This window comes from Alligator sinensis, unplaced genomic scaffold, assembly GCF_000455745.1.
Source record: "Alligator sinensis unplaced genomic scaffold, ASM45574v1 scaffold360_3, whole genome shotgun sequence".
Lineage (NCBI taxonomy): Eukaryota > Metazoa > Chordata > Crocodylia > Alligatoridae > Alligator > Alligator sinensis.
Genome location: NW_005841977.1, coordinates 2012966 through 2037334, shown reverse-complemented (window position 1 = coordinate 2037334; position 24369 = coordinate 2012966). Strand labels below are relative to the sequence as shown.

The following is a 24369-nucleotide window of genomic DNA, read 5'->3' as shown; positions in this document are numbered from 1 at the left end:
ACCCAGGAGTATTACCAAAGTAAAGTGCATATTGTGTGTGCTCCTAGACAGTGTTGGGTGCACAGTATCTGCTCCCATTGGGGTGGCAGAGCATCTCCATTCTGGAAAGAATTCAGTACCTTCTAGTCCCCTGGAGCAAGGAAGGAAATCAGCACAATGGAGACAATCAAGAGAAAACTCATGGTGTTTCAAAGCCAATAATGCTGTCCCTGTCATTCAAACTGCCAGACTGGTTCATTCCAGGACCTCAATGGCAATTGGCGCTTTCAGTAGGAGCTGGTTTATGCCAGTGTCACTGCCTCTATACTGGAGCTTTCTCTGGAGTGGAAATGTAGTTTAAGAATCACAGCGATGACCAGCCTGACATCTCTGATTTAGTTAGTCTATAAGGTGCAAACCTACCCTGCCTTCTGCCTGACTTCAGACTAACACAGCTAACTGCCTATCTTAACAAGACTATACCTGCAGAAGCTCCTATTGCTGAGCTGGCCTATCAACGGTATAAAAACCAGCACCTTTTGCTGGCAAAGGTACAGAGGTTCAACCAATGCCATATCTGTCATGCCAGGGTGCATATCAGTATTTCTCAGTGCACAAATCTACTTTAGTTTCCCAAGTTTCAGGGGTGTAGGTGGTAGCCGTTGGTCTACGGACATAGGCAGACAAGGTTATTTGGATAAATCTGATATCTTTTAGTTTCCCAATGCATTCCCCCCTTTAAGCACACCCCTTTAAGGAACACAGGAAATTCTATGTTATAGTCTTGACTAAGTGTTAGCATGTACTCTATGCTCACAACATGCTTTATTTGAAGAGAAACTGGATGCCACATATTATCACTACGTCTTGTGAACATCACATGTCCACTGACAATCCCTTTGCCTCAAATGCAGCAAAAGAAAAAAGATGTTTTGTTTGTCCCCAATAAGTAACAGCTCATGGGGCGCATCTACACAAGAAGTGCTAATGTGCAGTAGAATGAGTCTACTGTGTATTAAGCATCATGGCAAAAGCCACACTAATGCCCTAATGTGCAGTAAAATTAGTCTACTGCTCATTAAGTGTCACGAAAAGACTGTGCACCTTTGCTACTGTGCAGTAGCACTGGCTGCTGCACATTTATGTAGTACCACATATTAGAGGTACCAAACTTAATGTGCAGTAGCAAAGGCGCAGTAATGCACATGTAGATGCACTCATAGGGTCCTAAATCAAATCAATACAGGTCATAATAAGTTTTTAAATCAATTCCAAGGCTTGTCAGTGGAGATGCTTTCTGGGGATTGGACTGGACTGTGAGGTCTTGTGTCCAGGGCTTCCTAGTTACCCTTATTCCCAGGGCAATAATTCCCATTTGACCTCAGACAGATACTTTGTTATGTGTTTGTTAGGTCACTGCAAAAGAATGTCCAATGGACAATAAATGAAAAGGGAGAGACAAAAGGACAGGGGATAACAATGAGAAGAGTTACTAATTTGCAGAAGGAATACATTAAATCCTTAAAAATAGCCACTGCAAACTAATGGGCTACTGGTAAGGTGAAACATGAGGCTGAGAAAAACATCTCAGCTGTGAGTACAAAACAGCTGTGGCATGCTGAAACAGCTAGCTTATGGAGTTGATCCCAAGATTTTATAAATGTGGGTCAAACCTTTGGAACATCTGGGGATTTCCTCAGCTCTTGCTTCCCTCACTAGTATGAAAAGGAGTTGAAAGTCCTCAGGATTTGACACGCTGCTTTTCTTCAATGTAGTGATAATAGTAAAACAAAATAATAATACTTTCAATGTTAATTTTCTAAATAATTCCCAACACCTCCTAGACTCTTGTGATGACTGAAACATTTTACCACAAAAATGATTCACTAATACTAATCCTTATGAAGAAAAAAATCAACTGATGAAGCCAAGTTTTGGGGCAGCTAAATCAGACTAATCCTTTTAATTAAAAAGATTAAGCAGTTGTTGATGGCTAAGAGATAAAATGATTACAATTCCCATGCCTGTCAAATGTGAGGCTATCTGATTAATTTCTTAAAGAAAAAACAGTAATACTCAGTTTTCTCTCCTTATATGTTCTATGTGCCAAACTACTGAGGACTTTGGCATTTTATCATTTCAAAAACACTGGTCTTCTAGTGAGGTACTCTGTTGTTTCTCTGGAATGCAGGGTCAAGATAAGATTAATCCAGTCCCACTTACCTTCCATCTGAAACTGAAGATTGCCTAATATTTGCTTTTCAGATGCAACCTCGAGCTGCCAAAATAAGTGTGTGATATATAAGAATGGAGGGAGGTGCCAATAAAAATTTACAGGATCCCACCCCTGTTTTGTGATATCACAAAAGTGCAGCAAGAGTCATTATTGATTCACTGTATACATTAAAATGATATATTCTTTCCCAAAGCCTGTGAGCTTAGACGCCTACAATGGTAACTGGAACTTATGTCACAGGGGGAAGAGGAAAAGGGTGTCTGACCAGCTTTGTTCACTATGCAAATAAATCACTATCACTATCCATCTTTATTTTTTCTTAGTGTAATAGTGCAGAGTGTAATAGATGTTTAATGTAATTCCTTGGATATTAAAAGGCATCTTTGGTATCTAAAGGCCTAGTTATAATACTATATTGTTTTTCCCATCTGTTAAATTGTAACAATAGTATCAGGTAAACTCTTCTTCCCAGTCTTTTGGGGATTTCCACTTGAGTTCTCACTGACCATGGAGTGGGCCAGGATTCCAAGATGTACACAATCCATCTCCCTGTAAAGACTAATGACTTTTATAAAAGCAGTAGATAATGGTTCCTTGTGAAGCAACTCTACAAAAGTCAAAGAAGAAACAAACAGCAAAACAAAATGAAAACTGCAAACAAATAAATAAAAACAAAAGGAAAAGGCTCCACAGCATGTTCACCTTTACCCTGAAGACATCAGCTCTAGAGGTATTTGGCTCATCGTCAGTTATATTACATCAGCTAGCAAGAAACAAGGAAGTAACACCTGCTGGAATTGCATAGGAAAAAATCTCTTAGGGGTTTGAATGTTTGAATCATGATTGTTCTTTCTACTACATAAAAAAACCCCCACCACAAAGCAAATATTTAAACACAAACAAATCCTTTATTCTCCACCTGTTTTTCCCTTTGCAGGCTCAATGCATTTTATACTCAGCGTACTTATACATTAACCTTTGTTCCAGGGGAGACAATACCATGGAGCTGTAATTGTCAGGATTTGCTCTGTGGTGTTCTAGACTGTGTTGAAGATGGGTATAAGTATGTGTGAACCCACACAACCGAGATCCTCAGGGCTAGGCTACATGGCATGGATGCTACCTCTGTTTCACCTTTGGTAGCCAATTGAGGACTCCAATAGAGGCTTTTGCAGTGTCAGAATGATCTTCCCTGAGGACAGTTTATTGTCTTAGAGAATGAAACCTAATCCTTAAAATCCTACTGCAAAGGCCTCTTACAAATTCAATTTTGTCCCATCATGTGCCCCAAAACAACACCAGCATCCTCTGCCAGTCCTGAAGCTCTTTCACAGTTCTTGTCAACCAGCTCCCACAGCTCTTCCCCTGGGTGGCCTTCCCTGTTCTTTGCTGCCATAACCCTTCAAGCAATATACCTGGGAGTTGTCTCTTCTCTGTACTGCTGGTGTAGTAGACATATCCCTTAGAGACTCCACTTGATTTTCTTCAGTCCTCTCCCACCCTCTCTCTGCAGCTCTCCAGCTTAGAGAAGTTAAGTGCTAGGGTAACCCTATCCACTAGCTAACAGGCTTATCAAGCTCTCCAGCTCCGTAAGTCCAGGCTAAGAGAAGCTAGTAGATAAAATCTTCTCTTGCTGTCATGGCCCTAACTTTCTTCGCCCTTCTCTATCACAGAGAAGGCACCAGGGTGACATTTCGGTTGCTTTCCCTGGTCTTCTCCAGCCTTCTGGGCCTGGTTTTAAACCTCAGGAAAGTCTGCAGCAGTCCTGTTGCTGTTCTCCCAGCCTTTAGGGAAATTCCTGTCACTTTCCTTAGGATTTTATCATCCTCAGCCTCTCAGCCTTCTCTGCAGTTCTTCCCAGGGATTTTCCACCAGCTTCCTCCTCCAGGGAACTTCTATGAATCCCAGCCAGGTCCAGGCTGGGGTGCAACTGCTTTATTACAGAGAATTTGGGCTTTATTTTAAAAAGCCAGAAACCTTCTAACAAGAAAGCTCTCCTTTACTCTCTCCTTCCTGTTTTCAGCCTGAAATATAGCTTATGGTGCTATCTTTATTAGCATTTACTGATACTAATTACATCATGCCCACATCATTATGAGCTTTTCTCGGGCAGAAAGAGAAGAAGAGAAAAACCCCATTCATCACCATACTCTGGCTGTCCCCTAACCATCAAACAGCCTGCATCCTGAATATTTCTGAAGGACAGAACTGTGCCTTGCTTTATCCAGGACCCACCATTACAATCATCACTTTAACATGGCATTCAAAAATGTCCATTTCCCAACTATGTTAATCCTGTGGCAGGGAATTCCAGCCAGTTTAGAAGTTCAATGTGTCTATCTATTCAAAGTTTGTGTGCATTATGTGAACTTCTTGGGTCTGGAAATCACAAACAAGCCATCCTCATTTGATCTCTGATAACCCAGGTTTTGCCTAGGTTTAAATAAGGTGTATACCAAGGGTGTCAAACATATGGCCCGTGAGCCAGATCCATGTGAAGCCATATCATCAGGTCTGTAGGTTGCTGGATCAGCCCTAGCCCTGTATGCTGCATGCTGCGTGTGGGCAGGACTCAGCGCGGCGGGTGCTCTACGTGGAGTTGTTCCCCGTCCAGCCTGCAGATCAACTCAAGTATGCTCATCCAGCCCCCAGGGCCAGATGAGTTTGACACCCCTGGTATGGATGGTCTTTTTAATAGCATTTTGGTATTACCACTTTAGTTATTGCTGAAAAAAGAAAGTGAAGAGGTATGTAAAAATGTTAAATCCAGACATATGGCGCTGCTTGAACCCTCAGGTACTTTAGCTATGGCCTCTGTTCAGCCTTAATTTGACTGAAGCAGGTAATTTAAAACAACCTTCTTCCAACACAACCCCTGGCTCCCTTGAGCCCAGTACCAACCAAAGCATCTCCAGACTCTGGGATTGAGCCAATGGTAGCTGAAGTCCTTTGTCACAGACACATACATATGCTTTATTCTGAAACCCTACTGGGCTAATTGGAAAAAAGATCAGTGTTCTGACCTCTCAAAATTGTCTTCTTTATTATTTTAATTATACATTCAGTTATGCAGTAGTTGATGCAGTACCTTGTAGAAGCAGAAAACTGTCATTAAATCAAGCTTGTTCTCTCTCCTCCCTACTAAAGGTTTCAGTCAAAGATTAAATGAATGCCAAATAAAAATAAAGTGGGCGGAGGGAAGAGAGCATAATAAATGTACAAAGTCATGGTGAATCAGAGCCTGTGGGGTATTGAAACACATAGCCAAAAAATATTAGTATTAAGTAAGCACTGTCCATGCTTCTCTTGCAATTAAATTACCATTGAGCCTGACAGGCTGAAAGACTAATGCACAAATATCTGTCCCAAATTATTATACTCAGAGGACATAGTAGGGTATACTATTGTGTACTCAAGTAAAAAGTTAATCAAGCATTGAAATTCTCATAGAAAATCTTCTTGCAGGAAAGGATTCTTAGCTGAATAATCTCTGGACTGCACTTTATTTCTTCATATCATTTTCTTCTAATCATCTTAATTCCCTCCGACCCCCAAGGCATAACTATGAGACCTTTAAAATAGGACTAGCTTCAAAGTCATAGAAAATATATCCTTGCTCATTCTAGAACAGGGGAAATGTGCCTGGAAATAAACTTGCAATGTCAGCTCAGCAACCAGCTCAGAAAATCTTCTTTCCTGTATATTAATTTTCACCTACAAGCCTTTTTTAACCTCAGGCAGTATTGAGAAATATATGTATTCAATTCAGCTGAAATGAAGCCCTCTGCTTTTGCTATACAGCAGTAATTACAAAGCCATTATCTCCCCTGATCAGGCTGTTTTAGCCTGTGTTGTGAGCACCCAATTTTGCCACAGTTTGGCAACATTTTAAATTAACCACAAATTCTAGTAGAATAAGGAAGACTGTTAACTATGGGCCTTCTTACACTTTATGCTGTGAGCTGCACAAATGTTGATGGGTGTTAGTGCTAGCTTGGAGTTTGGAGCAGCCACACCCGTAGTCTAGAAACCTTCTCTGACTGTCCCCCACCTGCACAGCTGTGACTTGCCATTAGATAGAGGCCTGGTGAGTAGCGGCAGGGCTAGGACCTGTAGCTGTGAGTTGCCACTAGAGGGCTGATGAGCCAGGACAGGCTTCTATCCCCGCTTTATGGGCAGGGGTGTGAGAGACCCTGGGATACTGGAGGACTTCCGTTTGGGCAACAGATATGTGGGGAATGGCCACACCTTATGGAACAGGAACTGAGTACAGTAGTGCAGATCAGAGATAATCCTGGCCTGGAGTGCTGTAACTTTGAATTGCATAATAAGTGCTTAAAACCACTTTAAGATTTCATAGATTTCATAGACATTCAGGCTGGAAGGGACCCCGGAGGATCATCGAGTCCAGCCCCCTGCCCCATGGGCAGGAAGTCAGCAGGGATCATAGGATCCCAGCAAGATAAGCATCCAAATGTGTCTTGAAGGCATTCAAAGTGGGTGCTTGAACCGCCTCTGGCGGCAGTCTATTCCAAACCTTGGGGGTTCGGACAGTAAAGAAGTTCTTCCTTATGTCCAGCCTGAATCGGTCATGGAGGAGTTTGTGACTGTTCAATCCTGTCATCCCTTGGGGAGCTCTGGTGAACAGACGTTCCCCCAGATCCTGGTGAACACCCCGATAAACTTATAGGTGGCCACCAGATCACCCCTGAGCCTGCGCTTTTCCAGGCTGAAGAGTCCCATGGCTCTCAGCCTCTCATCATAAGGTCTGTTTTCCTGACCTCTGTTCATGAGTGTGACTCTCCTCTGCACTCTCTCAAGCTTCTCCACATCCGTTTTGAATTGTGGAGCCCAGAACTGGACGCAGGACTCCAGCTGCAGCCTCACTAAGGCTGAGTACAATGGGAGAATGACGTCCTGGGATTTGCTTGAGAAGCATCTATGGATGTTAATATGTGGACAATCCAGGTGTTAATAGCTCCAAGAGCTTCCCCAAATTACAATGCAACAAGGCCCTATGTGGAGAAACATAGTTTTCCCTCAAAATTATACTCCATCCAGCAAAGGTGAGAAATCTCCACCTATCATTAGGAGTCTCAGAACAGCATAGATACCCTATGCCTGATGAAGGGTGACTGTACCCAAAAGCTTGCTAAGAACTTTTTTCCAACTACTCAGCTGGTCTAATAAAAGATAGCACATCTACCGAAGAACCTGGCCTGCCATTAGTTTGCTCTGTATTTGATGTGTCGAGTGGTCTCAGCTTTCAAGTCTTTCAAGTGTTGTCAGGCTTTTCAGTTGTGCAATGTGATATTGCATTGTTTTTGATCAGGACTTCAGAGAAAGCTTTGAGCTGTCTAGGGCTGTTGGAACTATTACAGCACAGGCACTCTGTCCCCAGCCTACTCGTGATGTGAAGTTACTTTCTGTGGCTTTTACCTAATCCTACACTGGCAACAGAGCATTTGAATCAGACTGCCATATATTTTAGTGGTCCCTGGAAAAACCTTCAGACAACTACCAGCTGTTCAGAGATGCCGAGAACTGTGGCTGAGTCAACTGTCATTCCATGAGCCGCCACTGAATTCCTTATCCCAACACACTTGATCCTGAGAAATAAAAATTACTGTCACATCTCTGGAAACCACTGGGCCCAGAAAAATAAAATAAGAATCCACCAAGCACAGAGCCTAGATGTATCTTCATAGCATGTACCTCTGTTGTACAGTGACATATATTTTCACTGAGGGGCCAAATAATCATCTACTGCTTCCCAGTGCTCAGAATTAGCTCATCATCAGCTAATTAGCAACAGAATTAGCTGTTGTGAGTGTGGTGGTCTTCCATTACTGAAGAGAGGAGGGAAAGTGCTTTCTCAGCTTCCTCCCATAATGTCCTGTTGTTGGAGGAATGGGGGAAATATGTAAAAAACCAGAGAGGTTTCACTGTGGGAAATAACAAATGAGCATTTTAACAGAGGGAGCAAAGGTGCTAATTAATCCTAAAGAATGTTTGCCCTCTGTATCTAGAATTACCTGGTACTATTTAAAGCAGCAATCTGAGTGAATACCTTACTAGCTGAACTGATTTACAGCAGTACAGTAACTTGATTTGCAGCAGTACAAGCTGTTGTACTAGTTTGCATCTTCTGGCCACACTTTGCTTTGGGTGAAAGCCAAAAACACCTTTGCAAACAGATAGCACTCTGGGTAATACCAATACAAAGAGCCATGCTAATTTCTTTGTTTCTTCCAAGTGGGTGATGTCATGACCCAAAAGGCATGATTGTGTGTGTGCGCTTCGGCATCAGAATTATCCACGTTGAGTTGCAGAGCATTGCACAGGAGTTTCCCGTAGCAAGAGGAAACCCCGGTGCAGGGACCAGTTTCCCGCCTTTTCTGCAGCTTCTTTTGCAGGGTGCATTGCTCGAGTTGCAAGAGGAATGCACGGTGCAAAAGAGTTCCCGCCACCGGTATGCAAATTCATTCCCCGTGATTGGCTAGTGCTAAATTATTCACACGTGGCGGCTAGCAATTGGCCTGTTAGCCGTATAAGAGGCTTAAGCAGTTTCCGCCCAAGCCGAAGAGGACTCCACATCCATCTTGTGGGGACTCTGGGTACACGGCAGGGTAATAGAAACCCTGTGTGAGATCCAGAGGAGCTTGGCGGCCTGATCCACCGCCCACCTCTTCCCGTCTTCGAGCGCGACTAATATAAGACGTATTTACGATTTCTACATTGGTGGCTTGTTCACCCAGAGCATCCAGAGCTCTGCACCGTGGAGCCTAACAACCTCCACGAGACCGTCTGTGTTGTGTCTGTCTGTAACCACAACTTAATCAAGCTTTCCAGCCTATACCACTGCCATCTCGGTGTAAGTAAACAATCTTTTAAACTACCAATACGCGTCCATGCATAATTCCAGAGTGAAGGCCTTCCCTCTCCGCCCCCGCGTGCCCGGGCTGCTGGCCACAGCCCGCGTGCAGCGCGAAAAAGGGCTCGGGGCGCTCCCGGCCCGCACAGGTGAAAGCAGCTGTTGGCTTTGCCCAGCTGGCGTGAACACAAAGGAAAGTGATGATAAGGAATCCTTGGAAATGTAGTAGGTCACCTTGAGCTACTGCTGAACTCCCGAAGTTTTGCTGCATACGTTCTATTACACTGAAAATTGATGTGTGCAGCAGAGCAAAGGCTGTGGATCTATCACACTTTGGCTGGGCCATTGAAACTGGAAAGAGAGATATTTTTCTAAATTTCAGAGACAGTTGTGTTGAAGCTATTGGTTTGTAGTGTCTGCAAAAGTATATACAGGGTGTTTATAAAGTCCTTGTGCAACTTTAAACTTTAATAACTTTGGATATACACATGAAAGAAGCAAACTGTCGGCAGTGATTGAAAGCATAATTCATTATGTTTTTTAGCATAGTACAAGCATTTTTTTTTTCATTTTATTTCAGACCCCGTAACTGGAAATGAATATAACTTCTCAAATGAGTTGGAAAACCTGATTGAACGATGTATCACGAAAGATGGCAGTTATGTTGAAGTCTAGAAATTTGAGCTTGAACTGTGTTAAAACTTAATGAATTTTGTTTTCAATCACCATTTACAGTTTGCTTCTATCATGTGTACATCCAAAATTATTAAAGTTTAAAGTTGCACTAGGACTTTATAAGCACCCTGTATTGATTGCAGCAAGTGATAAATGAGAGTTGTACTATCTCTCCAGACCAAAGATACTCATAAAAACTATCAGCCTCACTAAAATAGAAATGATGCCTATCCTGGACAATATTATCAAATTAAAGTGCATATTGTGTGTGCTTCTACAGTGCTGGATGTGCAGTATCTTCAAGAATGACACTCATAGTGGGATAGCAGTGCATCTCCCTTCTGGAAAGAATTCTGTATCTTCTAGTCCCAGGAGAAATCACAGTAATGGAGAAAATAAAGGGAAAAGTTCTTGGCTTTTCAAAGCCATTAATACTACCCCTGTTATAGTAACTTGAGAAGACCAAGAACATTTGTTAGCTTTCTTTCCCCAGGGGCTTCTGCAACAATGGCAAGTTTAATTTCTAATGTGCCCAATTATATGTTCGTAGCCCTTAGGGGTCTTATTACAAGTGATTCATATAGTGTTAGCTTGCTAGGCAAGCTGTTTACTCTTCCGGGAGTTTGTGTTACAGTTCTTCTGTTTGTTGCATACTTTCTTTGCAGAAGATAGTATTTGTTAAGCGCTCAGAAGTGCAGCTGGGGCTAGACCATTGGTAACAGATTAGGAATAGATTCTTCTCAAAGGGATGCCCCTGGTCTTCGAAGAAAATACTAAATCCCATTACATTTTTCCCCACATCTATTCAGCAGAACCTAAGGGAGTGAGCCCTTCTGACCAACACTTGCAGTGTCATTGAGGAACTAGTGAAAGCACCTAGCTGGGCCCTTAGCCAGTGAGAGGCTGAAAGAGAAAGAATCCAGCATGAAATAAGGGAGCAAACAGTACGTGACTTCATGGGGACTTCCTTTTATCCATCCAGTTAAGGAAAAAACATAAGGAGATGTCCTGCAAAGAATGAATTAGTTATTAGAAGGTCTTGCTTCAGTTCTCAGGGGTCAAGTCTCCACATTCCCAAAGCCACCACTGCATTCACGTAAACTGTTTCCCTGTATGGCAGTCTCAGAAGAGAGTCTGAGATGCCTGTAGATGTGCAGGGATGTTGCTCTGACAAACTGTAATTACAGCATATCAGAGCAGACTCCACTAATCAAACGAGCAACCCCGCTGGCATTTTGAAGCATGGGGCACTGAATACATGAGATGCTGCAGGTGCATTAATTAAAATCTTATTAAAGCACCCCGTCCCTGGAGCACATGTAGATGCCCCTAAATACTAAATAGGCCAGCCAGACATGTCACCTTCTGAGTTGGTCTTTTATGGTCAACACAGAGCCAAGATTAACACTGGTAAGGCAGTGTCAGGGAAGTTTATGCTGCTGCTGTTGTCCCACCCTTCTTCAGCATGAAATTATCACATTTTTAAAGGTTAAAAAGAAAAAAAAAAGATGTGCTGATACTTTAGTAATTGGTATCCTAGTAATAACTGATTGAGCTACACGTCATTGACATAAGTCCTGCACTAAGCCTACAATTCACGTTCTAACACTGTGCTTGCAGTGACTTTTAAAATTTGTTCAGGTGCTTTCTTTTTCTAGTACAGGCACAAAGAGGATTATCATCACCAAGGGATGAGGCCAGAGAATGACCAACAAGTCAGGAACTAGAGGGTTCCTATCTGAGATCTAGTACTGATTCCTCTGAGGACACAGACAAACAATTCACCTCCAGGCATTAGTTTCTCCATCTGTTAATTGGGGTAATATTCTCCAACTCTCAATGGATATTGTGAGGGTTTATGTGGATTTGTACAGCATTTTTTTCACCTCCAAAGTGGTAATTATTCTTGCTGTTGCTATTGAGAGTGGCTAAGAGAGACAGCCATTGCCATGATCTAAAAGCAGTACAAACTTTGACCATGTATTTACAAAACCCTCTCTGAAGTACTTTAGCATTATTATTTTTATTTATTTTTATCAAAACCCCGTTGAATCTATGTCAGTGTTATTAAGGGAACTGATTTAGTGTCTCAGATGCACAAGGCACTCAGAGAATCTCAGAAGTGAGCTGAGCTCACTTCATACCACGGCAGCTTTGAACAAAACAAAGTTGCCTTCATGAAGTACATCAGAGAAATGACTGGAGTCTCTCTTTATCTTTCTGTAATTACCTTTCTGAGGATGTTCTGTAAACCATTATCAGTTAATACACTTTCTGTATGGCGGCTTTATCCCTGAATCCTAATTTAATTAGAATGGCCCAGGATTAATCTAAAATGCTGCCAACTTCACCCTTGAGCCGACTTTTGAAGAATGTTTTGTTGACCATTTTATTTGAGAGTCTTTTTATGGAGATAATTTTCTTTGTGCTTTCAAACCATTCCAATGTGCACATTTTGAGCAGAAGAAATACTCAGTTGTAAGCCTGCTTCTTAAGATGAGCAGAGGTTGCACTGACTGTGAATTTCAGCTGTGAAACCAGCTGACAGGCTTACAGATGGAAATAACTCAAGTCACTAGACAAATGTCCTGCCTCTGTGATCTTGGGAGTGACAGGGTCTCTGTTGGGTTTCCTTGGAGAATAAACAGGCATTGCAGAAAGAAATGAGTTCGTTCATTAGGGCAGTGTTTCTCAACCCATGGGTCGTGACCCAAAAGTGGGTCATAAGAATATGTGAAAGTGTTGTGAACAAACTTTAAAGATGAATCAACAAACTTTAAAAATGGATTTTCCTTTAAAGGAGAAAAACATGACAAACTGTCTTTTCCCTTGCAGGCTGGCAGAGTTCCAGCCTGCAAGGGGCTGCTTGTGGCCCCCCCCCCTTCCCACCCCCCCCTGCAAGGGGCTGCTTGTGGCCCCCCCCATGTCCCAGCCCCCTCTCCACCCCACACACTGGGGCGCTGGGGCCTGGGGACAGGGGGCAGCAGGTTGGGAGTGTGGGATACTGGGTCAGGACTGGCCACTGATGTTTACAAATGGGTCCCGGTACAAAAAAGGTTGAGAACCACTGCTCTAGGGCACCTATACATGTGTGCTATAATTACAGTGTGTTGGAACAGACTTGATTAATTGAGTCTGCTGGAGCATGGTAATTACAGCAGACCTCTGTGTCACATCTGGTCCAGCAGACCTCACTGTCATGTGTATCAGTGTTCCCATGCCAAAAAGCGGCAGCGGGGGTGCTTTAACTAAAGCAGTCAAACGAGCTTTAGTTAAAGGATCCCCACCACCATTTCTCATTATGGGGACGCTGATATACATGATGCTCTGGGTGCTTTAAATAGAGCACTAATGGAAGCTGCCTAATCAGCTCCGCAGTAAACACCTCGGCATCTACACATGTGGCCTGGGACAGACAGCCTGTGGCTCTGTCACTGTACGAGAGCAAGAGCCCAGGCAGAGCCCTGCTGGGAGGCAGGGCACAGCTGCAGCTGGGTTGCCATAGAGACTGATGGATGAAATTAAGTAGAAGGCCCTTTGAGGCAACCCTGAGAAGTCAGCTGACCAGAAACCAGGCAGGGCCTGAGGGATATAAGACAGCCCCAGAAGCTGGCCAGGCAGTCTGGCCATGGGAGCCGAGCAAGACAGAGCTCTGCAGAGGTGCGTGTGAGTTAGATGCAGACTGTGAGTGTGCTAGATCCTGAGACAGCTGGGGAAGCTGAGGGCTAGCGACTCGTGAAGACCACAGGTGGGTAGTAGTTTTGTGTTAGCCAGAAGGACTTCTGTTTGTGTTTTGGATTCCAGTTCAGTTTGATGCCCAAGGGACCAGGGGTAATTAAATACTGGAAACAAGACCTGGTGGTTTGGGGGGGACTATGGGATGGTTTAGGAGGTCCTCTAGTGCCTGCGGGGGGTGCACTGGGTACGCCCAGAGGGGCAGCCCTGTACTGCCCATGAGGGGCTAATGCCATTAGTGCCTGAGAGGCATAGACTCGGGGTGAGTGGGCCCACAGCCTGAGATGGGCAGGACTTGGACTTTGGGGCCAGAGGGTCCAGTGCCTGGAGTAGAGCAGAGATAGGGCCAGGGGCCTAGACAAAGAGAGAGTGAGTTCATGAAGGGTCAGCAGCCCAAGAGGGGACAGAGATAAAGGCCTTTCAGGGCCAGACCAGACACCTGAACAATGTTAGGCTTGCTCTAAGACCCTCAGTCAGCCTCCCTTCCTTTCCAAACAATAACATCAAAGGTGTGGCAGGTGAGTAAAGGAGGCGAGGGCCCCTGGAGTTGGAGCTGAGGTAGGAATTGCATGGCCACCAGGGGGTATCACAGCTAGCTCTGGACCCAAGCCCTATTAGACTGGGTCCTATTAGGCTGCAGGAAACTGTAAATACAAGTACTATCCTGCCACAGTTTTTTCATGCACATGTAGACACTGACCCAGCTGGCTGGGGCAGGAGGGTGCTTCAGCACAGGGGGGCTGCCTGCTGGCTAACCCCACACTGGAGCACCCTTGTGCCCCAATCTGCCCCTCTGCAGTACATTGAGCTGAGTTGGAGATGCCCTGGGCTGGCAGGCTGACTCTGTGGGCCCTCTGCCGGTTGGGGCTGCTCCAATCCAGGTCAATGTGCTGCAGTCCCAGGCCATATGTAAATGTGGCACCCAGGAGCAATAAACTCTGGCATGATATGAGCCAGAGTTTATTGCTGTGCATTAATATGCACATGTAAACATACCCAATGAAAACTAATCTGTTTGTGGAAGGCAATCTATGCGTCTCCCTCCCTGTGTATACGTTCAGTTTCCAACATTTCCATTATGGAAATATCCTGGTACCAAAAATAGGAATCTTACAGTTGTTTCTCCAAAGATGAGCCCTCTCCTTTTACACCTCCCCACCCAAGGCCCCAGTCACTGTGTAGCTCAGTTACTAACCCTTAGATTGAGCGAAGTCTACAATAAAAGTGGTAAGGCTTCATTCATCCCAGTCTTTGTGGAAAGCAGCTCCATAGCTACCCTAGAAAAACACTACAGAGGATGTATTTTCCCCCCTCTTACAGCAGCTGGAACATATCACAGAGGAAAAGAGTTATTTGGTCCAATCCAGTTAAGGGCTCTGAAGGTCAAAAACAGCACTTTGAATTGGCTCCAGACTAGATGGGGAGCCTAAGCAGTGTATAGAGTACCCTTGTCACATCTTACCTTTGGTTCATTCCATGTTTGTGTTTTACTAGAGGATGACAAACCAGTTAGTCCTAGTGCAACCTGCACACTCACTCTCAGATAGTGGCATGCACTGCTCTAGTCAAGACATGATCGAGCCATAGACCTGATCTGAAAACATGCAGCTAGCAGAGCAGGAAAGCATTTAATCAGAGCAGCACTGAAATGGCACAGAGGGGCTTTTTGCTGCCCTTCTGCACATGGGGAAATTTTAGACTGGTCAGAGGCTTCTGAATTGTGGCCTCCAAATATGACTGTGTTTGATTCTGAAAGGAAAGTCTGTTTCTGGGCTGTACACTGATATTTAAACGACAGTTGTTATCTGAATCAGCCCCAACGTGCCCGAGTAATAGAGGGCATATTGTTTCCCCCTGTACAGGTGCCTTTTACCACCTTCTGTACAGACACAGGGGCAGCATGAATTAGTCTCCACTATCATTCCCCTGCTATGCGACTACTGCTATTTTCAGTTTAAATCAGCTGAAGGCCAAGCCCAAATATTGCCAAATACAACCTTGAAGTGGAAAATCTTAATGCACTGTTTCCTAACCTATTGTTTCTTTTCCATGCTTACAAGCTCAGATACTAAATGGCTAAAACAGAGTGGGATGTTAATACAAAATGTCTTTAATTTTTCTTCTATAGCTGATGTTTATCTGCATTTCTGAAGTAAGAAAAAAGAGCCAGGCCTCCTCATCTCAAGCAATCAGGTGACTTTCACTGCTTTAAGTTCATGCATTTGCTCTCCAGGCTTGTGTTATGGTTGGGGAGGATGGTAGGCACTAGGCAGGGACTTGGCAGCCTAGGGTCTTTATTTTTCTGTTGTCTAAATGAAATGCATATGGCTCTTAGAGTATGCCCATTTAGCTGCATATAAGTGCTTTTACAAATAACAAACCAATTATTTATATGGAAATGAAGAACATCCCAAAAGGGAACAGAATAGAGCTGCACTGTGAGAAAAATATAGTGGAGTTTTATCACGTATCTGACCAGAAAACATTCAAGCCTTTTTAAGGGTGGCAAATTACCTGGTATTAGGAATGGTTCTCTGACTGGTCTGTAGCAACGGTATTAAAGACTGGGACTGGAGTCTGCCCAAGTGCTAGTGGTTCCCATTTCATATCCTTTGATGGGATAAACTGGATAAAGGCATAAACAGGTGATGATCAAGCTTTGCACTGATTTTTCAAAATATTTTCTTCATGATATGCCAAACTATATGTCATCACATTATACAGCTTCCTTCATCTACTGCAGTTATCTATAAACAAACATGTTCTACTATATATTTACTCAATGAAATGAACCACTACAGCATTGACTGTATCTATTTTAATCATTTATTTGCTTACTCTAAAACACGCATTTGATGTAAGTCATCAGCTTACAAGCATACACCTACTGTCTAGTTAAATCAATCATTAGTGACTTGAATATTATTTAAACACTATCAAACAAGTAATCCCACATATTTGAGTAGAAGGGAGAAGCCAAATAACATGGATTTTTTGCTGTATTCATGTTGATTCCCAGCATTTGTTTTTGAAAGTATTATGAGCTGCAGGAAATGTATCTGGCTGTGGGCAACTGGGGAGAGTTGAGTACTGTAGAAGATGCACACAATGAGTATATTTTTTTGAAAACACTGAACTTAACTTCTTTGTTTCAGTTTTTTCTGACTTTCTCAGGTCTCTGTTACTTCTGGAAGTATGTGGACCAACCTCTAGCATGGTCATCCTTTCATTCACCACATCCTTTCCCTTGATTTTTACACTCTAGAAATACAAAAGATGGAGAAGATTCACCAGAATAAATTGAATTATTATAGAATATTAGCAACATCTCTCATTAACCACTGAGAAGTTCAAATTTTGCAGGTTTATTTCTGCTTCTTCATTTGCAAACAAGTCTTTTCTATATGGACTATTTAGTTTGATACCTATAGAAAACTCCTAAACGTACTGAACACTAAGTTTACTTTTAATACAGTTACTTAGAAAAGAATATGTTGGTAATGTGTTTGGCCAATAAACAGGATATAGACAAATTAGTATCATAAATAACTATGATAAAACCACATGAAACATTTATCACTACTTCTAGGGTTGGATTGATGTTAGAGTAGAAAGCCTCATTGTTCAAGTGTTTTGTGTAATTAAGAAATTCCTCACAATACCTGCACTTGCTGCTTGACCTTCTCAGTCTATTTCCATTGAAATGGATGATATAGGAAGGGGTCTAAAAAACAAACAAACATTAGATGGTGAAACAAACTTATCGAGAAATAAGTTTCACTTTGGACTAGATTGTGATTTCTATTGCAGTTAAATTTTACCACCATTCTGCTGAATAGAGCTAGTCAAAAATCTTCCCATCCCATCAAAAATTTCTTACTGAATATAAGCATTTTGTCCCATTTAAATAAACATTTTTGTAAAAAAAAAATAATAATTTGTTTTGAAAATTTCTGGGCTTTTGATGATCGTTTGAAAATCAGAAAACATGCAGAAAAATCCTAAGTATATATATTTTTTTCTTTTTCACGGAAAAGATGTAATGTTTTCCAACTAGTTACATGGTAGGGGTATTGAATCATTAACAACTGAAAGGGGATGCTATCAACAGAGTCAGTATCTCCTGTAGCATACAGGTCTTTCTTGGAACTTTCCATTCATAAAGATTGACCCTGTAAACTCATGGGCCTAGGTAGATTACTAGATCTATATGATATAATGTGCTACTGAGACCTTCAGAGAGATACTCTTCATTTCTCTGGACTGGGTAGGATATGAACCATAGATATGGAGAAGAACAATGTTGTTGTTGTTGGGTTTTTTTAGCACTTACCAGCAAAAGAGAGACTGGTGCTTTGCGTTGCTCTATGTGGAAAGAGATGACATGAATATCAGAGCTGGGTATTTGTTGAGTAAATTAACAGACACAAGCTTGCAGATCCTTATTTTGAAAAGAAGCATCAGTTCCTAAAACCTGTTCTAGATTTTGCTGATGCCAATGGAATGACCTGATTGGATTAACCTGTTTTTTAGAATTGGGTAACCAGGGTAAATTATTATTTTGAATTCAAACTTTATTTCTTACAAGTACTCAGTGGGTGCATCTACATATATGCTTTAATGGTCATTGGCCTATCTTAATGCACATTAACACATCACTTAAAAATGTGCTTTTTAGTTTGTGTGCATTAAAATAGGATAATTCTTATTTTCCTAGTACCTCACAATGGAGGGCACTTTAATGCATGCTCCGAGGGCGGGGGAGGCTCCAAGAGCCACGCTAATTAGAGTGCCGCCACATCTCCTGCATCAGTGTCCCCATGTTTTAAAAATGGTGGCAGGGGCACTTGAAGTAAAGCTCGTTCAAGCACCCCCACCATCATTTTTAAGCGTGGAGATGCTAATACACAAGATGCGAGAGGCTGCTGGAGTGCTGCAATTGCCTTTCTCCACCAGACTCAATTAGACTCAACCAGACTTCTCAAAGAGTTTCCCCAATCCTGGGGAAACTCTTTGAGAAGATCATCAAGGAGCACATTTGTGATGGGCCGGCATCAGAAATGATGCTCAGGGGCAATCAGCATGGTTTTATTAGGGGGAGATCATGTCAGACCAACCTGATTGCCTTCTATGATCAGGTCACAAAGGCCATGGACGCAGGTGTTGCGGTGGATGTAGTCTTTCTGGACTTCAGCAAGGCCTTTGACACCGTCTCTCACCCCATCCTAATTAATAAACTAGGCGACTGTGGCACAGACGCCTACACAGTCAGATGGATTGCAGATTGGCTGAAGGGTCGCACTCAGAGGGTGGTGGTGGATGGATCATACTCGACTTGGGGGAGGTGGGTAGTGGAGTCCCCCAGGGCTCAGTCCTGGGGCCTGCGCTGTTCAATTTCTTCATCAGCGATCTTGATGTTGGGGTGGAAAGCAACCTGTTTAAATTCGCTGATGACACCAAAATTTGGGGGGAGGTGAGCACGCTAGCAGGGAGAGAGAGATTGCAGAAGGATCTGGATAGGTTACAGGGGTGGGCAGACAGGAACAGGATGCGTTTCAATACGGACAAGTGCAGGGTGCTGCACTTGGGTAGTAGGAACCAGCAGCACACTTATACGATGGGGAACTCCCTACTTGAGAGCACGGAGGCGGAAAGGGATCTTGGTGTCATTATTGACTCCAAGATGAACATGGGCCGACAATGCGAGGTCATGGTTGGCAGGGCTAACCGGACCTTGTCGTGCATCCACAGGTGCATCTCGAGTAGAGCCAGGGAGGTGATCCTCCCCCTCTATGCGACGCTGGTCAGGCCGCAGCTGGAGTATTGTGTCCAGTTCTGTGCGCCCCATTTCAGGAGGGATGTGGACAACATGGAGAGGGTCCAGAGGAGGGCCACCCGCATGATCCGGGGACAACAGGGCAGACCCTACAGTGAGAGACTGCGGGACCTGAACCTATTCAGCCTCCACAAGAGAAGGCTGAGGGGGGACCTGGTGACCATCTATAAACTCACTAGGGGGAACCAGAAGGGTTTGGGGGAGACGCTGTTTCCCCTAGCCCCCGCTGGCATAACAAGGAGTAATGGGCACAAGTTGATGGAGAGGAGGTACAGATTGGACATCCGAAAAAACTACTTCACAGTTAGGGCGGCTAGGAGCTGGAACCAATTTCCAAGGGAGGTGGTGCTGGCCCCTACCCTGGGGATCTTTAAGAAGAGGCTGGATACTTACCTGGCTGGACTCATTTGAGTCCCGTTTTTTGTTTAGGGTTCTTTTGTTGTTCTCCCGCCCTGGCGGGGGGTCGGGCTAGAAGATCTATTAGGTCCCTTCCGACCCTAAAACTATGAAACTATGAATAATTGGGTCTGCTCTGACATGCTGGAATTCCAGCATGTCAGAGCAGCCTCAGCATTCACGTATAGGTGCCCAGAGGTGCTAGATTTAATGTGCATTAACTAAAACACATTAATGCACATGTAGATGCAACCAGTGACATTCATTTAAATGTGTTATTTGGTTGGACAATTCTGGTAGGTAAGCCTGTTTACTATCCCTTGGGTAAATCAAAGGGACAGAGGTCCACACAAAGCAAATCCATTTCCAAATGTGAATAAGGTTTGTGTAGAAATGTATGCAACATCAGCCTAGCTCTAGTGATGAATCAGGATTAAGCGAGAGAACTCCATCCTGTAAGGATGTTGGGTGGTCTTTAAATGACTGTCCATCAGACCATGGAAACCACAGAAGCTGGTTAGAGGTATTTGCAGCAAGTATTTCAAAAGCAAAGAAAAAAATACCTTTACCTGGTCTGCTGCATTTGGTTAATGATTTCACCTAAAAAAGATAAAGAAAATATCTCACAAGGATGGAGATGTATTGAAAATAGTACAGCCTTTTGCAATGTGTTGCTGAAGGACCTTGATGCCTTTTTTCAGGTCCAGGTAGGGCTAGTGAGCAAATGAAATGGGCAGTCCACTAGGCCTGTGCGAATAGGGAGCTATTCAATTCGGCTTCGGATCTGGCTGCTTCGGATGCCAGTGATTCAATTCGGAGCTCCGGATCGGTTTCCCACTTCAATTCAACCAAAGCGGCACCAAAGCTTCAGAGATCCGGCCATAGGGTATAATGGGGAATCAATAAAATACCTATAACTTTGTTTTTTGTCTGATTTGGATGAACCTTGCAGGGGTGGTAGCCTCTGCTGAGAGTATGAAGCCTGCCAAGTTTCAAGGTGATAGGTGCAGGGGTTTGGGGGGAACTGGATCTCAAGCTGCTGGCAGGCAAAACTCATGACATAGGTGACCCTGTGTGTGTTAAGGCGCACCGGGCTGAAAACTGTAGGGGTGGTGGCCCTGATGAGGCCACGAAGCCTGCCAGCTGTCAAGGAGATAGGTACAGGGGGAGTCTGGCTGCTAACAGGCAAAGCATGTGATGTGTGTGTGTGTGTATGTTAAGGTGCGCCCTTCCTGGCGCTGGAGCCTCTGCACAACACGGCAGTGTGCCCCACTGAGGGCACTTCCTCCCCTACAGCCTCACGCCCGATCCACCACTTTACATGACAACAGGTAAAATAACTTACCTGGCTCAACACCAGTAGCATCAGCATCAGAGGTACCCACACGGAACTGTAACAGAGCCTTTCTTTTTATAAAGGAATTGACAACAAGAAGTAAAGATGCTGTGTTGGATATATGATGTTATTCATGGTGTGTGATAATGGCTTATCTTGTGTTTTTATGTTTATATGTATTATGAAACAAAAAGGAGTACTTAAAAATGTATCTTTGGAAGCTTTAGGGTTGAAAACCCCTTTGTCAGGCTGAGGAAGTACCTGCAGTTGGACCTGGATGGAAGGAATAGTAAAGAAGCCAGAGGCTGGCCTGGCATGCAGTGCAAGCAAGAAAAGTGCAGAGGTGCCTGGGGTGTCAGATGTCCGGCAGGTCGCAGTGTGCCAGAACTCCCTTGTGTATACTAAGTCCAGGAGTTTCTGTACCTACTACCTAGGAGGCTGATGAAGTGCAGTTCATAGGCCCAGCTCTGAGAAGTGGTTTGTATATTCAAACAAGCACCTAACCTCATCACCAGAACTGAAGCCAACTTCCTACAGCTCAAAACACAAAACCTGCCAACTATCTCCAGTACCCCCACAAACTGCACACCATAATCTATCAAAGATGACAAAACCCAACTACCTGTGGGGGCACATTTCTCACCAAAAAAACCACTCTGCCTCCAGTCTCTCAGGGCTGATCCTGAGAGAGAACAAATTACAATGCTAACCACTTTTTGCAGACTTGAAAAAGGTTACCACCCCTGCAAGTTTAATCCAAATCAGACAAAAAACAACCAAGTTTATAGATATTTCATTGATTTCCCCATTATACCCTATGGCTGGATCTCCGAAGCAGCTCTGAAGCTTTCCTGAAGTGGTTTGGAAGCTCCAAATTGCTTTGGAAAGCCTAAAGAAGCCAGCGCTTCAATCCAGACATGCTGCTTTGGTGTCCGTAGTGTCCAAATCTTCTCCAGATCCGAAGCGCAATCCAAAGCCTCGCACAGCCCTACAGTCCACACAGGTACAGCATGAGGTCAGGGAAGCAACTAAAACAGGGATGGCTCAGGAGAATGGAGCTAGAACAAAGAAAGATGTTCTCCTTTGTAGTCCCAGAGACCCTGTCTCCTTCCTGCCCTTTGCTCTCTCCTGTTCAGCATCCTCATGCTGTGTTTCCATAGTCAAAAAGCACAACTGAGTCCTGAATCTTTGCACGCAGGAAGATCCTACATGCTCCAGGTAAAAGAATCAAAATTTTCAGGACATAACCCATGCTCAGTTGAATAAGTCAGGAAGCTCATACTGGCTGTCAACTTAAATGCAGGGAGTAATATTTTATTACTGAGACAAGGCAGTCACTTACTGTGCACTTCTTCCATCATCGAATCTAGGCTTGAGATATACGTCTGTGTCTCACTTCTGATGTGTGCAATTGTTATCTGACTCAGCTGTGTTGCCAACACATCTATGCTGTCAATGCTGAAATCCTGATTCTTAATCCTAGGGCACCCAAAAAGTCATGTAATCAACACTGTGTAGCCCTTACAAAGTTAAGTATCTCTGAAGTTAGGTGAGTGCCTATTAACAGTAGAATATAAAAAGATGAGGGCATTTTGATAACGTAAAGTACAGGAGAAGTGTTCTGTACCGAGACTACTCTTAGGGCAGGCGGTATTAGTAACAGTATTTAACACAGGGCTATCCAACTGAAAACCTGATGGCTGCATGCAGCCTGCAAGAGGTTAATATGCAGCTCCCAGGCTCCTGCTCAGCCACTGCCCACCCCCTTGACTCCTGCTGTTATGGTGGCTAGGCTCTCCAGGCTTCCCCTTCTCTGACTTCTGGTTTCTCCCCTTGCTCCTAGGATGAGTCAGTGAGAGGGAGCCGGGCGTGTAGCACGGAAAGAGCTGAGCTGCTTGTATGGTGTAGCCCCAGTGTCTGAGGCCCGTGGGGCATGTGGTACTGCACAGTTCAGAACTTGGACAGCCCTGATTTAGCAGCAGTATTTATTAGAACTAGGTGGGTAGAAAACCAGGGACACACTTTTTTTTGCAGATATATTTGTAAAAACAAAAATATTTGCAGATGTATTTGTATATTTGATATATTTCCAATTGTTGACTAGCTGCATTACTGAACATTATTATAGCTAAGGTGATTGACCACCATTGTGCTGAAAGGGGATGATAAACTGGTTCCTGTCACCGGACAATGTGCCTGTAATGGGAGTGCACTTGAGGGGTAGCAGGGTACAGTGTGTGTCTTGCGCCCCTTGCCAGCTGAAGGGCACTAGGCAGCTGTGGTATGGAAATGCTGTTGAGCTCTTGGAAAGTGATTTACTCCCTGGGTACATCTACACAAGATGTTTACTGCACAATTCACTAATTAACTGTGCAGTAAACAACTCAGTATCTACATATGCACCCCTATTAGGGCACACAAAACTAATAAACTCTACAGCAGGGTAAATACAAGTCCTACCCTGCTGCAGAGATTGTTTTGTGCACAGTAATGCTCATGTAGACACTGCCCTGGCTGGCTGGGACACAAGGGTGCTTCACTGTGGGGGCTGCCCACTGGCTAGTCCCACACTGAAGCACCTTCATACCCCAGCCAGCCCCTTGTAGCACATTGAGTCTGGTTTGAGCAGCCCCAGGCTGGCAGGTTGACCCCCTGGATGCCTGCCAGCTGGGGCTGCTGCAACTGGGCCAACTGTGCTGTGGTCCAGGTGCACATGTAAAATATGTGCCCAAGAGCTCCACAGGTTTTTGCTGAGTATTAATGGTTCATGTAGATGCTCCCCCTGTAAGCTACACTGCATTGACTTCAGGCAGGGGCATGAAAGGATGTGTGTGAACTGCAATACCCCTGGAGGAACCCCGGGGGGGCACTGTGACTCAAAGCCAAAATCACCATTCATGCTGGCCAAGTCGCAACTTGATGCTAATTCTCTCACGTGGAAAGGTGACATTCTGAAATACAAATCCAAGTGTGAACCAACTTTCCACGTGACCCTAAGGGGCCTTGTCTATCATCTCCCTGTACTGCAGCAACCCTGTGGTGTATCTTTGATTTTTATTATTTATTACACCAATGAATTAGTTTGCTGAACAGCAGCTAGTGTGTCTGGTAGAAAATTAGAATTTAATAATTAAATGCCTCAATTGCAACAGGAGGCATAAAAACACTAAGACTAGTCTAACTGTCCTCAAGTAGAAAAGGCAGCCCATCTACTGGGAAATGGAACAGCCACAAACCCAGCCAATTAACCCTTATACCAAAAGAGAACCCTGTGTCTTGTTTTAAGTGCACTACTCTTACAT

General features: G+C 43.8%; 2 protein-coding genes and 1 long non-coding RNA gene across 6 annotated transcripts in view; 1 reads left to right on the top strand and 2 right to left on the bottom strand.

Annotated features, from left to right (window-relative positions):
- LOC102371551 (sulfate transporter) overlaps positions 1-16145 on the bottom strand; it is a 48617-nt gene extending 32472 nt beyond the window's left edge. For 2 of the 3 annotated variants that reach the window (XM_025200849.1, XM_006021069.3), the window contains exon 1: positions 16014-16145. The gene's annotated coding sequence lies outside the window, so the exon portion shown is untranslated. Of the gene's footprint in view, positions 1-1652; positions 1742-16013 lie in introns of those variants that run through there. The other variant, XM_025200852.1, reaches the window with a different exon arrangement.
- The window catches only part of LOC112549847, a 42183-nt gene that overhangs the window by 1829 nt on the left and 15985 nt on the right, over positions 1-24369 (top strand). The window contains exon 2 of the long non-coding RNA XR_003093405.1: positions 15628-15692. This is a non-coding gene — a long non-coding RNA (uncharacterized LOC112549847). The remainder of the gene's footprint in view (positions 1-15627; positions 15693-24369) is intronic.
- Positions 16627-24369, bottom strand: part of LOC102371292 (E3 ubiquitin/ISG15 ligase TRIM25-like) — a 14465-nt gene continuing 6722 nt past the window's right edge. Inside the window, exons 5-9 of one of the 2 annotated variants that reach the window (XM_006021068.2) lie at positions 22410-22546; positions 20301-20331; positions 17833-17864; positions 17162-17223; positions 16627-16760 (exon numbers count right to left, since the gene is read on the bottom strand). In XM_006021068.2, the coding sequence (XP_006021130.1) occupies positions 17189-17223; positions 17833-17864; positions 20301-20331; positions 22410-22546 (235 nt within the window). In that variant the 3' untranslated portion in view covers positions 16627-16760; positions 17162-17188. The remainder of the gene's footprint in view (positions 16761-17161; positions 17224-17832; positions 17865-20300; positions 20332-22409; positions 22547-24369) is intronic. The other variant, XM_025200854.1, reaches the window with a different exon arrangement.